Genomic DNA, 14,639 nt, shown 5'->3' with positions numbered 1-14,639 from the left:
AGACATTTTTTTCCCCACAGATCAGATTTGCGCGAAACCTCTGCCGATTCCTGGGAAGTTTCACCGTCGGAAAACACGCATCCCCAACCGTGGATCTTATCTGAACTGCTTCAAACAGGACCACGCCGGCCGGCTGGCTTTTTATTTTTCTGATCTTCGGAAGTGAGGTTTCTTGGGATGTTCTTGCTGTCCAGAAGCTGCTTCAGCCGGTCCTGTTTGTCAACACAAGAAGCCACGCCCCCTCCTGGGAAGCCAGCCAATCGGAGGCCCAGCAGCCACACCTGGCCGAGGCAGGTAAGAACCATCCCGTCACCTGGAAGAGCAGAGGCTATAAAAGATTTCTCTGCCCAGGTGATGTGGGCAGTGGAGTTTGGGAGAAGATTGTTGTGTGCTTAAGGATTATCTCCAGCATGTTTCCCATGCCTTAGAATGGAGCAGAGCCTGTTTTATTCCATTTTTTGAAGTGAAGGAAGGAAAAGAAGAAGAAGAAGAAAAAAAAAAAGAGCCAGAAGCTAAAACATGCATTGTTGCTTCTAGGAGCTCCCAACTCAAGACAGGTGAGTTTGCTTTTGAAATGGCTTTGGGCAGGCGAGAAAAGGAATTCCCCAAAGATAGAGAATTTACCAGAGGTAAGAGAATGAGAAACAAAAAATCTTTTTGATTTGTTCCCGGAATATTCTGTTTTACTTATTTATTCATGCTTCAAGTAGGTGCCTTTCGCTCATAAATCTTGAACACTCTTGATTAACAGTGTAAAAGTAGCCTAAAATCAGTCCAAATGTTCTCCCGAGTTTTATTCTTGGGAGTCACCGCTTGGGCTTTTGGGATTTTTGAGTCATAATGTCTGTGACTTTGTCAAGAGGAACTCACTCTCTGATCAATAACTTGGTTTTAAGATATCCGGGGCTTGTGCAAAAAGCAAACGGTTTTAAATAAAAAAAAAAAATGGATCTGCAAAGCTCCAGATGACCACTAGGGGAAGCAGAGAGAAATGGATCTCGAAAGCTTTTCAGCCATCTAGAGGCCGGCTGGAGTTTTGCAAGCACAGGGTCTGCACAGATTTACAGCCGTTTGTTTTAATGACCAAAGTTAGGATACGGCTGAAAAAAAGGGACTTAAGACCAGTCCTTGTGTTTACAACCCATCTCTGTGGTTACATGATCAAAATTCAGGCGCTTTGGCAATCAGCAAGTATGTATGACAGGCACGGCATCCCGGGGTGTGTGTGTGTGTCATGTGATCATCACTTTCCCATCCCAACAAGCAAAGTCAATGAGGAAAGCCAAACTGGCTTCGTGAGCATGGCAAAAATGTGTGTGTGACTCATTTAGCGACCGCATCCCTTAGCAACAGACGCTCCAGGTTCCGATTGCTGTCGTAACTCAAGGACTATCTGCAGTTCCAATGAAATATGAAGGAGCATGTGATGCCGATTTACAACTGTGATCAACTTTAACCGCTCCGCGTCTACCAGCAGCCTCTGAGCATTTTTTGGAGCATGGTTACGGAATGACAATCTTGGGGTAGTAGATAAATCCACCGTCACGCTTGCTGGAAGGCAAAAGGCGGGACCCGTCCTTAAAAAAAATCCCTGAGTGTTAAATAGTTTGAAGTTGTTAAATAGTTTGAAGGCTCCACCTCTAGACGGTGCTTCTGACAAACATCCGGGCTCGTGGTCACTTAATCATCATCCCACGCGAGGCGATTGAGTGACTTCAAAGAGGATGTGGATGGGGAAGGCACGGGGACTCGTGCAGAGGCACACCGGTGTCTGCCAGAGGGACCTGTTATCTCTGGGGCATTATGAACAAATGAAAAGGTTCTGCTTTTTGAAAAAGTAAGTTTTTAAAAAAAAAAAAAAAATCCATGCTTTGGGGCGTGGATTTAATATGTGAAGATGGATGGATGAAGTTTTGTGCAACTGGAGGACCTCATGGACGGGAAGGGGGGGGAGATACCTTTGAAGGAGATCTCTTCTGGGAAAAAATGAAACGGGGGTCGCAATGGAGTATCTGGACTAGGAGTACAAATCAAGACCCTTTGATTCAAATTCAGCTTGGGGGGGGGGAGATTTTGCAATGGGGCTGAAGGAGTGATCCTTTTTGCAGCCCTATAACTTTTAAGGAAGCTTTGGGTGGCATCTGAAGTTCAGGATGTTTTGCCCCTTATGAATACAGTGAGAGCAATTAACCAGTGGAACAACCTGCCTCCAGAGGCGGTGAATGCTCCAACACTGGAAGTTTTTAAGAAGAGACTGGACAGCCATTTGTCCGAAATGGTGTAGGGTTTCCTGCCTGAGCAGGGGGTTGGACTAGATGACCTTCAAGGTCCCTTCCAACTTTACTATTATTATTATTATAATACTTCTGCTTCCACCGATTCATTTTAAAGAAACAACCCAAGAAGTCCACAGCAATGCTGTAAGCATTTTTTTCTTGCAAAATCGAACAGGTGACTCCATCCTCTGAATAAACATCACCCCAAAATCTCTGGGCAAATGACTGGGGTGACTCAGTTTCTTTAAATTCTCCAGAGAAGCTTTGGCTCCCAAACCTGTTTTACCTGTTCGGAGTAATTTAACTGTGAGTTACCCACCGCCTCCATTACTACCACCCATTTGGGCTAAGTGCTCAGTAGCTTGCAAATTTTGCTGCGTTTCCATTTCTTAGAAGTTGCTCTCTAAATAAAGCAGCCAGCGGACGTTTGCCGCGGTTGACATCCCAGCTCAGCCTCTGCTCCTGAATTTCCTGAGGCGGGAGGAATCACAAAATAAAAAAAAAAAAAGGATATATATATATATATTTTTGTCCCGGCATTTGCCTTCTGTCCCCCAGGCCTGGGGCACGCACGTCCCTTAGACAGGTGCCAAGCTCTGAGAAATTAAACACATTGTAAATAAAAGCCAGGTGGTTAGCACAATTAGCCTGGGATTTGATAGGGCCAGTAGTTGCTGTTAGGAGGAGATAAAAGCAGACACGAGGTGAGGTTTACTCATGCTGAGATGATGAGAACCAGGAAATTCCCCCTCTGCCGCCGTTTTTGCTGGTTCATGCTTGCAAAGCGGGGGGAAAAAAGGCAAAGCTAAATCAAAATAGGAGAGATGGGCTGCTTTGTTAGGAAGCGGAAAATCCTGAACAGGCAAAACATCTCCGCTGGCAGAGCTGTTTTTCCGCAGGGGACGGAGGATCTGCTTGCAAGCCGATGGTGGAAAGAAGGTTTATTTATGTATGTGGAAGGTGCAGTCTCTTGCCAACAACACAAGGATACTCTTCCCAGGCCCGGAGGGATGTAAGTCTGTTTGCGGGAGAATCAGAAAACTGGTCCTCGTTTTAGGGAGATCTCAAGTCTCCGTCCCCTTTGACCATCTGACAAGTTTCAGCATCGCAGGAGAGAGAAAAGGGGTGTTTTTCTGGACGTCCGAGAAGAAACGAGACAAGATGGTCTTCTTAAGACTCGTGGTCAGGAGTGGTAGTTCCAAAGCTGGGAAGATATCTGTGTGTGTGTGTGTGTGTGTGTGTGTGTGTGTGTAGCACAAAGCTTCACAGTTCATTTTTTTTCTTCAGCCCCTACAAACACAACAAAGGGCAAATTGTGTGCAGCTGGCTCTCGAACACACATCCCGAACCGAGGGAGTTTAGCCACGCTGGCATCCGGTACGCTCTGAACTTGATTCTTATTCTGGTTTGTCTTAGGCTTTGTGCGCGGCCGGCCAACGCTGCTCCCCAGCAAACAGAGTCTCTAGCCGGACCCCCCGAGATCCCTTGTGGATTTCATGGAGACAGCAACACTCCTGCCTTCTCAATTTAGGAGAAGCACCGGCTGGGGTACGTGTGATTTTATTTTATTTTTTCTCTTTTAACACAGCTCTTTCTTGGTGTTTTGGAGGAGGGGGTTCTCAAGTTCTAAGGGAAAAATCTGCCGACGTTCCCTATCTCCGATATTCTGGACAAGTGAATAACATGTGGATTTTTATTCGCATGGAAGGTTAAGGAAGTTTTGGGGAAGACTGAAGAAAAAGAGGGTAGGGTCTTAAAAAGAGTTAGGAAATAAATCTCTACGGCAGTGTTTCTCATCCTTGGCAACTTTTAAGATGGGTGGACTTCAACTTCCAGAATTCTGGGAGTTGAAGTCCACCCAGCTTAAAGTTACTTTGAGAAATACTGATGCAGAACAACTCCATGTTGGCTTACTACAATTAATCCTGGTTTCTTATTTCCATAGGTTCTGTTATGTCCTGCTTCACCCAGGTCTGGCACACCGAAGTGCCAGAATCTCCACCCTCCACTCCCCAAAGTCCCATCCCGGCGGCCCCCCACGAGAGACCCATCCCGCTCATTCCGATTGTCATCACCTCTCCCTCTGAGGAAAACAGACCCGCCGTGTGTTCGCCCGTGGGGTCTCCGGTGGGCTCTCCCGTGGATGGGAAGACCAGACTGGGCTCTCCGACGGACCGGCCCACCTCGCCGATCGAATGCTCCATCTGCTTCAACACCTACGACAACCTCTTCAAGACGCCCAAGGTCCTTCACTGCCATCACACCTTCTGCTTGGAGTGTTTGGCCCGGCTGACGGCCGCCCTGCCACCCAACCGGGTGGAGGACCAGCTTCCCTGCCCCTTCTGCCGACAGTTGACCGAAATCCCGCTTGAAGGGGCTCCGGGGCTCCAGACGAGCAAAGAGTTGATGGCCACGCTGCCCGCCGAGCTGCAGAAGGAGAAGAACCTCTGGATGGAAGGGACCAAGCTGTGCTGCAGACAGTCCTCCGATCCGGAGAACGCCCACACCTACGTCGCCATCGACATTGCCCCCAGCAAGCCCGAGGTCCCCGAGACGCCCACAGAGGGGGTCATGGGACGCCTCTCCCGCTGCTCGATTTGCGACGACTGGAAACGGGTCCTCCTGCTTTCCGTGTTGATCGTCATTCTCTTCTGCATCATCCTGTGGCCGGTCCAGTGTATCGTCAAGACGGGGAACTTGAAGTGCCTCAACAAATTCACGCTCCCCCGGCCAAACTACGTGCCTTACCATCTCACCACCCCAGCCCCCGTGCTGGACCTCACCAAATTCATGGAGTGACGGACGGGAGGGCCGTGCGGTACCGCTTCCGACGGGTGGGGCGAGCGCTGATCATTTGGGAGAAAGTCCACTGGAGTCCAAGTCTCTTCTGGAAGGAACCAACGACGTGGGGTGGACTTCTCCTGCCCTTTCTAGAGGATTGCGTCGGGTTTGATGGACCCGGCGCAACGCAACTCAGGGGAACGCTTGGGGCGTCCACCGTCTTGGGACAGTTGGATGCTCTTGATCACGTCAACCTGATGCCCACTTCCACACCTCCTACGTTGTTCTGTGGTTTGCCAACCTGCTTTGTGAGACTCCACTGCTGAAGTCCATGTAGGGGAGAACACACACTCCGCAACGGGGAGAATGGTGACAGTGGCGAGAGAACCAAGAGACTTTCCCCTCCCAAGAGACGCAACTCAGAGCCAAGGGACCAAACTCTACATACTCTCCCCTTTTGCTGAGGGTAAGGGGCTGACCCTCGACACTTCCGGTTTCATTTGGGCGAAAGGAGAGGACGCTTCCTTTTCTATTGTTATTAAACATTTCAGTTTTATACCGCTGAATTGTGAGTGGCGCAGTTGTTGTTATTGGGGTAACATTTTGCCCCGCCTGTTCTTATGGCAGATCAGAAGAGGGAGAAACAGACGTAACTGGAAGAGAAGGAGGAACGATATTGGGGCAACTGAGATGATATAAAGAGCAGTGGGGATATCCTGCTGGGGCAGCGAGAGAGGTTCATACGGGAAAGTTCTCAACTTACAGCCAAAATTGAGCTCAAAATTTCCATTGGTAAGCAAGACGGCTGGGAAGTGAATTTCCCCCCATTTTATGACCTTTCTCGACCGTTGTTAAATGAACCCCTGCAAGTTGTGAAGTTAGCCACACGGTTTCTTAAGTGAATCTGGCTCCCCCCACTGACCTTGGTTGTCAAAAGGGGATCACATGTTCCTGGGACACTGTAACCGTGATAAATACGAGTCAGTTTCCAAGCATCTGAATTTTTATTTATGGGGCCCACGGGGACGCTGCAGCGGTTGTGTGGAAAACGGTCGTAAGTCCCTTTTTTCAGCGCCACTGTAACTTTAAACAGTCACTAAACGAACGGTTGTAACTTGAGGACTATCTGAATCATATTAATTGGTGGCTTCAACTCTGCATGTTCAGATCATGTTCAGGCATAAGAAAACTTGCAACCTTACCATATTATTGTAAGAACCGTTGATCGGGGCAGAGAATCGTGAACTACAGGGTCCCACCAGGCTCAGCTCATGTTGATGGATGCTGGGAACTGTATTTCAGGCATTTCTACATTTTTATTAGGCCCTGGGTTAATCTACCTGGACAATTCACTAATGTGTGGGGGGGTCACAGTTCTTCTGTGAGATCAAATTCAAATTTTCTCAGCCTTAGCAACTTCAGAACGAGTCGACTTCCACTCTCAGAATTCCCCAGCCAGCATTGTGTGGACTTCAACTCCCAGAATTCTCGGGCCAGCATGCTCAACAGTTGTAACCCCTCTGCTCTAAACAAAGACACTTGTTAATTCGCCATATGTTTTTGTCTTTTATATATATATATATTTATATATATACACATACGTACATCCCCACGGTGATTTGTAGCCTCTGTTACAGGCAGAGACGCTTGTGGATAAATACAGCATAGCAAGAAAAGGAAGGAAATATATTTTGCCTCTTGCATAAATTAGACCAGCAGTTTTCAAGCTAGGCAACTTTAAGTTGGGTGGAGTTCAATTCCCAGAATTCCCCAATCAGAAATGTCTAGAATCCCCCAATCAGCAGGATGGTGGGAGAATTCTGGGAATTGAAGTCCACCCCTCTTAAAGTGGCCAAGGTTGAAACCCACCGAATCAGACCAACGATTGGTCTTACAAGACAAGAGTTTCCTTAACTGGAGTCTAAGGTACATTCAGGATGGAAAATCCAGGTGGGAATTAACCTAGGTCAGACCTGGAGGAGATAACGACACACCTTGAGGCAGAAACACAACTGGTGTCCTTTCAGATGGCGCCGTTTTTAAAAACCAACCCTTGGGAAGCCCGTAGGAGTTTGATCACATCCGTAAAAGCCAAGACGGGAAAAGGATGCAGCGTTTCAGTTTTTCGTTCCTCCCACCCCACCGTAGCGCAGGGATATTTCAGTCTAAAAGGCAAATAATCCTGAAATGGATTATTCGAGTGTCGGCTGGATTCAACAGGGTTCGGCTGTGGGTGGGTGGGCTTCTGGAGAGGAGGGTCCTACGATGCAGTGCTTGGGTGACGCGATCCACCGGTCTGTCAAATCAGAACACAAAATAACACACCTGGACACATGCCTACCTACTTTATAGCCACCTGTCTCCAGCCTGGGCTATAGCAACTATCTTCCGGAGTTAGTAAATCCTGAGACTTTGGCGGTTTTGATACTGAGATTCTCGTAGACGGAAGTCGTTTCCTCGTCAGCCACTCTGCGGAATAAAAGAGGGAGAATCAGCAACCAACTTTACCAACCGGCTGACATGTATATGTACCCGTACACATTCGAACTAGGCTATGATGTGTCTCTGTGTCCTATACATGTGTGTATGTGGGCACATGCATAGTGGTATTTTTTTGAGAGCTGAATGCAACGAAATTTCATTTTAATGTACGCTGATTCGCGCACATTTAAAGTGACAATAAAGATTCTATTCTATTCTATTTATTTCTATTTCTATTATTTCTATTCTGTATTCTATTCTAATTTTGCCAATGCTAGGGAGAGGGGGCCAAGGGAAGGAGAGAATAAAGGATCTTACCCTATCTGGATCCGAGGCGAAGGAGGGCGGGTTTTGGCCCTGGGTTTTTCCATCGGCAAATATCGGATATTTAAGTAACCTGTGTCCTTCCGTAGACATCTCTGAAACAGCAGGAAAAAGTTGCAATGGTTTTATGATTACTCATGAGAGCGGTCATCCAATTTCTAAGGGGTTGCCAGAAAGAAGAGGAGGGGTATGTGTGTGTCAAGCTATTCTCCAAAGCGCCTGAAGGCAGGACAAGAAACAATGAAATGGAGACTCATCAAGGAGAGAAGCAACCTGGAACTAAGGAGAATTTTCCTGACAATTAGAACAATTAACCAGAAGTTGTAGGTGCTCTATCACTGGAGGCTTTTAAGAAGAGACTGGACAGACACTTGTCTGAAGTGGTATAGGGTCTCCTGCTTGAGTAGGGGGTTGGACTAGAAGACCTCCAAGGTCCCTTCCAACTCTGCTTTTTTTGTTCTGTTCTGTTCTATGATAAAATGCTTATTTTTAAGTGCCGAAGAAGTCAGGAGATTCGGGCAGTTCAAATGAATATAAATATTTATTGCAAGCTTAAGCTCTCTACAAGAATCTGAAGTACTAACAGCCAAGGGAAATTAGAGGGAGAGAAGAGTAGAAGGAATTCAAGGTGGGCTGGACTTAGATCTCTTGTGGGAACGCAGGGACTCATGACTGATGACGCCTTTGACCCCTCCCTCCCTTGGGCTCAGCCTGGTCATCTCCTACACTTATGCAGGTTAGGTGAAAACTTCCTCTGAAGTCCAGCATTTTCTTCCAGTGAGAGGCCTTGAGCAAACCCAATGCACAGCTCGTTAAGTTGAGGACTACCTGTAGTAGGCATGTTCACCACATTGACTTAACTTATAAAAATATAACAAAGGCAGGCTATTAACTAAAATGCACAACTGATAAATAATAAAATCTCCGGTGGGAGATAAATAGCCCGCCAGGGCCTTGTAACGGAGGGGATTTCTCCGAGCTAAATTAACCACCTGTGGGTCTCTCTTATTTTGCACCAACGGTGTGTTGACCTTACCTGTTCCTCTTCTAGCTCCTTCTGCTGCATCGCGATGAACTGTTGCACCGCCATGTAGACAAATTTGTACTGGGCTTCCGTCTGCACCATGCCCGACCTCTGCCTTCGTACCATCTGGATTGTCTTTGAGATATCGATGTCACAATGCAAGCCTGTTGTGGGTCAGGAAAGAGAGGGGGGAAAAAAAGAGTTAAAAAATGGCCAGGCAGGCAGATCTATAGGAGGAGGGCGAGGGTGTCCACGTTAGACTCTTACGCTCGTGATTATTTATTTTTATAGGCAGGCAGTCCTTGATTTATGGGGACCAGAAGATTTGACAATAATTAAGTGAGGCCTTACAGGCCCCCCCCATCCAATTTTGATCTTTTTTGCCGCGATTGACCTTGACTTACGACCGATCATTTAGCCGCCGTTCCAAGTTACAACGGTGCTGAAAAACGGCACGACTGGTCCTCATTTAGGGAGTCCTCGCCTTCAGCGGGGAAGACAGACTCACTTAACAACTGGGTTAATAACTTAACAACTTCAGTTGTGCAAGAAACTGGGGCAGAACCCACTTAATGAATGTCCCGTTTAGACACAGGAATGTCGGGCTCCCTTGTGGCCGTCGAGGACCGCCAGCAACGGCTTCCTGCATAAAATGAGAGAAAAGGCCAGGTTGTGTTTACCTTGTCGGTGAATCGTGTCCACCAGCATGTCTATTACGATGATGGTGCCCGTCCGTCCTATCCCAGCACTGGGAAAAGGGAGAGAAAGGGAAGAGGTCGAAAAGATATCCATACAACTCTCCCTGACGAACACACATCACCATCCACACCACACAACTTGTAAGGAAAGACTGAGGGATCTCTGTTAGGAGTACAATCCAAAGCTGACCCTGGAAGTAAGGGGCAGAAGCTTGTCGAAGCAAAATCCAGCCTAGAAGTTGAGGAGAAATTTCCTGACGGTGAGAACAATTAATCCATGGCCTCCCGGAGTTGTGCTCCATCACTGGAGGTTTTCAAAAATAGACCCTTTGGCCAGGATGGTGTTAGGTCTCCTGCCTTGAACAGGGGGTTGGACTAGAAGACCTCCGAGGTCCCTTCCAGCCCTAGGATTCTAGGTTCTAATGGAGAGAAACTGAGGCAAACACGTGATCGTTACATTCACGGTCCACCGGCTGAACCAGAAGGAATTGAGAGCTCCTCCCCAAAGGTTTATAGGTAGTCCTTGACTTATGACCGCAGTAGGGACCAGGAAATTTGCTTTAAGTGGTGCAGATGTTAAGTGAGGCATTGCAGGACCACGTCCGGTTTTACAATCTTTTTTGTCACCGTTGATAAGCGAGACATCACTTGACCATGATGTCGGACTTCCTTCTGGCTTCCCCAATGACTTTGCTTGTCGGAAGCCGGCTGGGAAGTCATAAATAGGGGTTGGTAAGCGAGACAGCCCTTGACCATGATGTCTGACTTCCTGCCGGCTTCCCCATTGACCCTTATTTATCGGAAGCCAGCTGGGAAGGGCATAAATGGTGGTTGGCAAGTGGGACAGCCCTTGACCGTGACGTGGGACTTCCTGCCGGCTTCCCCAATGACCCTTGCTTATCGGAAGCCAGCTGGGAAGATTGCATATGGCAACCAAGTGACTGCAGGATTTGCCAAGTGTCCAAATCACAGGACTGCTGGGACACTTTGATGTTTGTCAAGGTGAAGACCAGTCATCTCTCATCAGTCGTTAACTTCAAATGGTCGTAAATTGAGGACTACCTGTACTGGAAGAGGGATCTGAAAGAAAATGTCCTTCTGAACCTGCCCCTAGTTGATTTGGGTAGAAGAACCAGTAGAAGCTCCAAGCAGGTCTTGAGGGCACCTGGGCAAAGAGGAAGAGCCCAAATCCAGGTGTCCTGATGTCCCTCACCTGCAGTGCACCACAATTGGTCCCGACTCTGGAATATTTCTGTGGGCCTTGTTGATTTGGTCCAGAAAGCCGAGGACTCCGCCTGGCTCGATCGGGACCCCATGATCAGGCCAGCTGAAATACTGGAAGTGCTTAATTTTTCTGGGCTGTTCTTCCTGGACAGAAGGAGAGAGGGATGAGATTAAAATCGTGCAGAAATATTTATAGGTCACTGTGAGGGGGACCTTCACTGATTCGGGAGACGTCGGTGGGGGAATTGTGAAGTGTGATGACGGGCAAAGCAAGTCACTGAGGATTAACATAAACAGAAATAGGTAAATATTTGCATGGCTGCCCCCACGGTGAAAATAACATAACCCCGGCTCTGTGATTTGCATGCTCCTTTCCGAGAACTTCTGAGTCACTTAGTGTTTGCAACAAGAAAATAAGAGAACAGAGAGAAGGACCCCGGAAGGGCGTGAGTCATTAAACCACCAAAGGAAATTGGGCTGGCATTAACTGCGCTGTAGGGACGAAATGGCGAGAGGCTGTCAGAATAAGACCAGCATGGGCAGAGATTGGACTGGAAAGCACAACAAAGAAACTACACACAAAAAGCAGGCTGAAAAAGAAAAAGAAACTGCATCTTTTGGGACCCCCGTTTGAAACCGCAGGCAAATAAATTATCTGAAATAATTTCCCGTTGTTCTGCTGCTTTTTATAGTGGCCCACAAATGTAGGTAGCATGTTAAAAAGCCCAATAAAACCCCCACTTGCTATCTTGGAGGATCAACAGGTTTCTATAAAGACACTTTGTTGGCACGAGGACTAGAAACACGGCTTTTTAAAAACAGGAACACCCCCCCCCCCAATCTACCCTGTCTATCCGTGCAATCTGCAAATCCCGGATGTAGTAACCCTGACATTCTCGCTCCCCGGTGTTCTCCACGCCGATGTTGCCGAATTCCTTCGTACAATTTTGATCCGGCCAGTAGCGAAAACACTTGTTCTGCAAGGCAAAAAGAGGAGAGGGACAAACTCAGTTCACACGACACGCAAAGCCGAAAAAGCAGTTTCGCTGGGTTTTTTTCTTTTTTCTTTTAAAAAAGTGCGGAGTGAAGAGGGCTCGTATAGGAGGGTTTCGCGTGCCTTGTGAATCCAGCCAGTTAAGACAGCAACGCCAAATGATGCCCCAAGCTTTTGATGTGACGGGGAGGGGCACTTAGGAAGGGCTCACCCTGCCTCGCTCGACCTCCTTGGTGGTCATGACGATAATGTGGGTGTTTTCCTGGTAGATCATGGTCCAAAAGTCATTGACGGTGCTTTGGAGACAGCCCTGGGTGGCGATGTAGATTTTACGGTGTTCGGCGCTGTGACCGTCTTCCAGAGTATTCTAGAACAGGGGAGAGGAGAGAGGAGGGTTTTGCTAGATGGGAGGACAGAATATAAGGCAGGGACCCCAAATGAGGAAAGGCAGGGGCTAAACTAAAGGAACAATAGAATAATAGAAAAATAGAGTTGGAAGGGACCTCAGAGGTCATCTAGTCCAACCTTCTGCTCAGGCAGGAAACCCTATACCATTTCAGACAAATGGCCGTCCAGTCTCTTCTTAAAAACTTCCAGCATTGGAGCATTCACCGCTTCTGGAGGCAGGTTGTTCCACTGGTTAATTGTTCTAACTGTCAGGAAGTTTCTCCTTAGTTCTAGGTTGCTTCTCTCTTGGGTTAGTTTCCATCCGTTGCTTCTTGTCCTGCCTTCAGGCGCTTTGGAGAATAGCTTGACTCCCTCTTCTTTGGGGCAGCCCCTGAGATACTGGAAGACTGCTATCATGTCCCCCCTCGTCCTTCTCTTCATTAGACTAGACATACCCAATTCCTGCAACCAAGATTTTTTTTTTCCATCTAGGTTGATTTGCCATTTAGGAGATGAACTTCCAATAGACTCTTCATTTTTTTATATCTATATTCTTTCCATTTCTTTTTCTGTCATTCCATCTCTGGACGTTTTCAAGAAATGGACTGAATCACAGAAGAACAGAGTTTGGAAGGGACCTTGGAGGTCTTCTAGTCCAGCCCCGTGGTCAAGCAGGAAACCCTGTACCATTTCAGACAGATGGTCGTCCATTCTTTTCTTCAAAGTCCCCAGTGTTTGGAGCAGTGTTGGAAGGCTCAGACTGAACTAAATCACCACCCACTGAAGCGATCACCGAATTAGGCTCCTTCATTAGAGATTATTAGATTGTCTGCTTTTTTAACAAGCTGATTGGATTTAAACCGCCGACAGTCTGGAGCTTCTCACCCCTTGCAGGCCAAACATTTTCACAATATTTTTTTTCCTTGCTGCATTTATCCAATCTCAAGAGCAAGGAAAAAAGCCCCCCAGCCTTCCCTTCACATGTACAATTTGAAAAATAAAAATGACTGTTCTGCAATTTTGGGAACCTCGTCCCTAATGAACCGTCTTAGATCAGCTCCCAATTGCCTGCCACTCACCTTAATATAATTGGCATTGATGTAATCGGAACTCGGGACTCTGGGATCCGCGTTCCGGAGAGCCACCCGCGTTGTGTCAACTGTAAGGGGAGGGAAACAGCATCACCGCCAGAAAAAAATTAGCGTCCGTCTTGAAAAATTGCAAAAATATTTTAATTTAATGCCCAGATTTATATCCTGAATGTGTTCGATTGCCCGCTTTTTTTTTAAAAAAAAAAAATCTTAATTGCTTTCAACTCCTGGGTGGGATTTTGTTCACAATCAAAACAGAGAGAAGAGCCCTCCAGCTCAGCGCTTCTCTGCACAACAACCCTCCAAGGGAGGCACGCAGGGCTCAAATTGGGTGAAAGAAGGCTGCCATGCCACTCAGCTAACCTCCAGGATACAAACTGGGCTCTGAGTGCGAAACAGGTGAAATTCTGGGGTTGCTTAAAAAGAGGGAAGCATGCAAGAACAGGAAAAGCACCAGCCATAATTCTATTTTCTATGATTATAGTCTTCCTTTAAAGGCAAAACATTTCCCACTTTTCGGATAGCTTAAAATTCCATGGAATTCTTACACGGAAGGATGTTTTTGTAGCGATTCTTCGCCTTGTTCTCGACGCGCTGCCCTTCCTTCCTGGGATAGAGAAATTTGCACTCCTGCTGCTGTAACATCTGCAGGAGCCAAGAAGTCAGGAAGGAGTCACCGTTCCCATCGTTGGCTTTAAAACAAACCCCATGATCCCCAGCAACAGCTGGCCTAAGCCAGGGGGATGGGGAAAAAGATCCCACCCCGACATTTCATATCTATCTGGGTGAAAATTCTCAGAGTTAATAATAATAATAATAATAAAGTTGGAAGGGACCTTGGAGGTCATCTAGTCCAACCCCCTGCTCAGGCAGGAAACCCTATACCATTTCAGACAAATGGCTGTCCAGTCTCTTCTTAAAAACTTCCAGTGTTGGAGCATTCACCCCATGCACAGGAGATTTGATTGGCCCTTTTCCCCCCCCCCCCGTACCTCAAATTCTTCCCAGAATCCTTGCTTCGCTTTCTCGCTCTGGTCGGCCATCTTGTTCAGCTCCTTGACCCGGTTCTCAATGTTGGCGGCGATGATCCTTGTGGCGTTGAAAGGCTGGCGGAGACAGAATCTTCTCTAGATGTTGAAGGAGAGAGAGACCCCTGTCTCTTCCTCCCCCCCCCCAGTCCCCAGTTAAACGTTCGGCACAGGTGACCAACTTACCTGTTTCAGGTGTACCACCACCCCGGACTTCTCCACCATGGGGTTTTTCTTGTAGTGCTCCACCAAGTCGGCCAGCGTGTCGAATCGCTCTCCCCCGCCCACGTCGTACTTTCCGTCCAGCTGCCAAAGGAGAACCAGGAATGAA

At 47.4% G+C, this 14,639-nt stretch overlaps 2 protein-coding genes across 2 annotated transcripts; one reads left to right on the top strand and one right to left on the bottom strand.

The window, feature by feature from the left end:
- Positions 1 to 3,772: 3,772 nt before the first annotated feature.
- On the top strand, positions 3,773 to 5,075 carry RNF223 (ring finger protein 223). The gene is made up of 2 exons (XM_015827356.1): positions 3,773 to 3,824; positions 4,222 to 5,075. The coding sequence occupies exons 1-2, from the start codon at positions 3,773 to 3,775 to the stop codon at positions 5,073 to 5,075; spliced, it is 906 nt and encodes a 301-aa protein (XP_015682842.1).
- A 1,835-nt stretch (positions 5,076 to 6,910) lies between these two features.
- LOC107297989 (tyrosine-protein phosphatase non-receptor type 11) lies at positions 6,911 to 14,635 on the bottom strand (the record flags this gene model as incomplete). Its single annotated transcript, XM_015827354.1, has 11 exons — positions 6,911 to 7,526; positions 7,857 to 7,957; positions 8,899 to 9,050; positions 9,567 to 9,634; positions 10,798 to 10,952; positions 11,654 to 11,785; positions 12,014 to 12,169; positions 13,269 to 13,348; positions 13,829 to 13,925; positions 14,273 to 14,386; positions 14,495 to 14,635. Coding segments are annotated over 11 exons (1,284 nt in total), but the record flags the coding sequence as incomplete, so codon positions are not given.
- Positions 14,636 to 14,639: the final 4 nt, after the last annotated feature.

The sequence above is a fragment of the Protobothrops mucrosquamatus genome, unplaced genomic scaffold, assembly GCF_001527695.2.
Source record: "Protobothrops mucrosquamatus isolate PMUCROS unplaced genomic scaffold, P.Mucros_1.0 scaffold3638, whole genome shotgun sequence".
NCBI classification, from domain to species: Eukaryota; Metazoa; Chordata; class Lepidosauria; order Squamata; family Viperidae; genus Protobothrops; species Protobothrops mucrosquamatus.
This window is presented reverse-complemented; position numbering and strand designations above follow the sequence as displayed.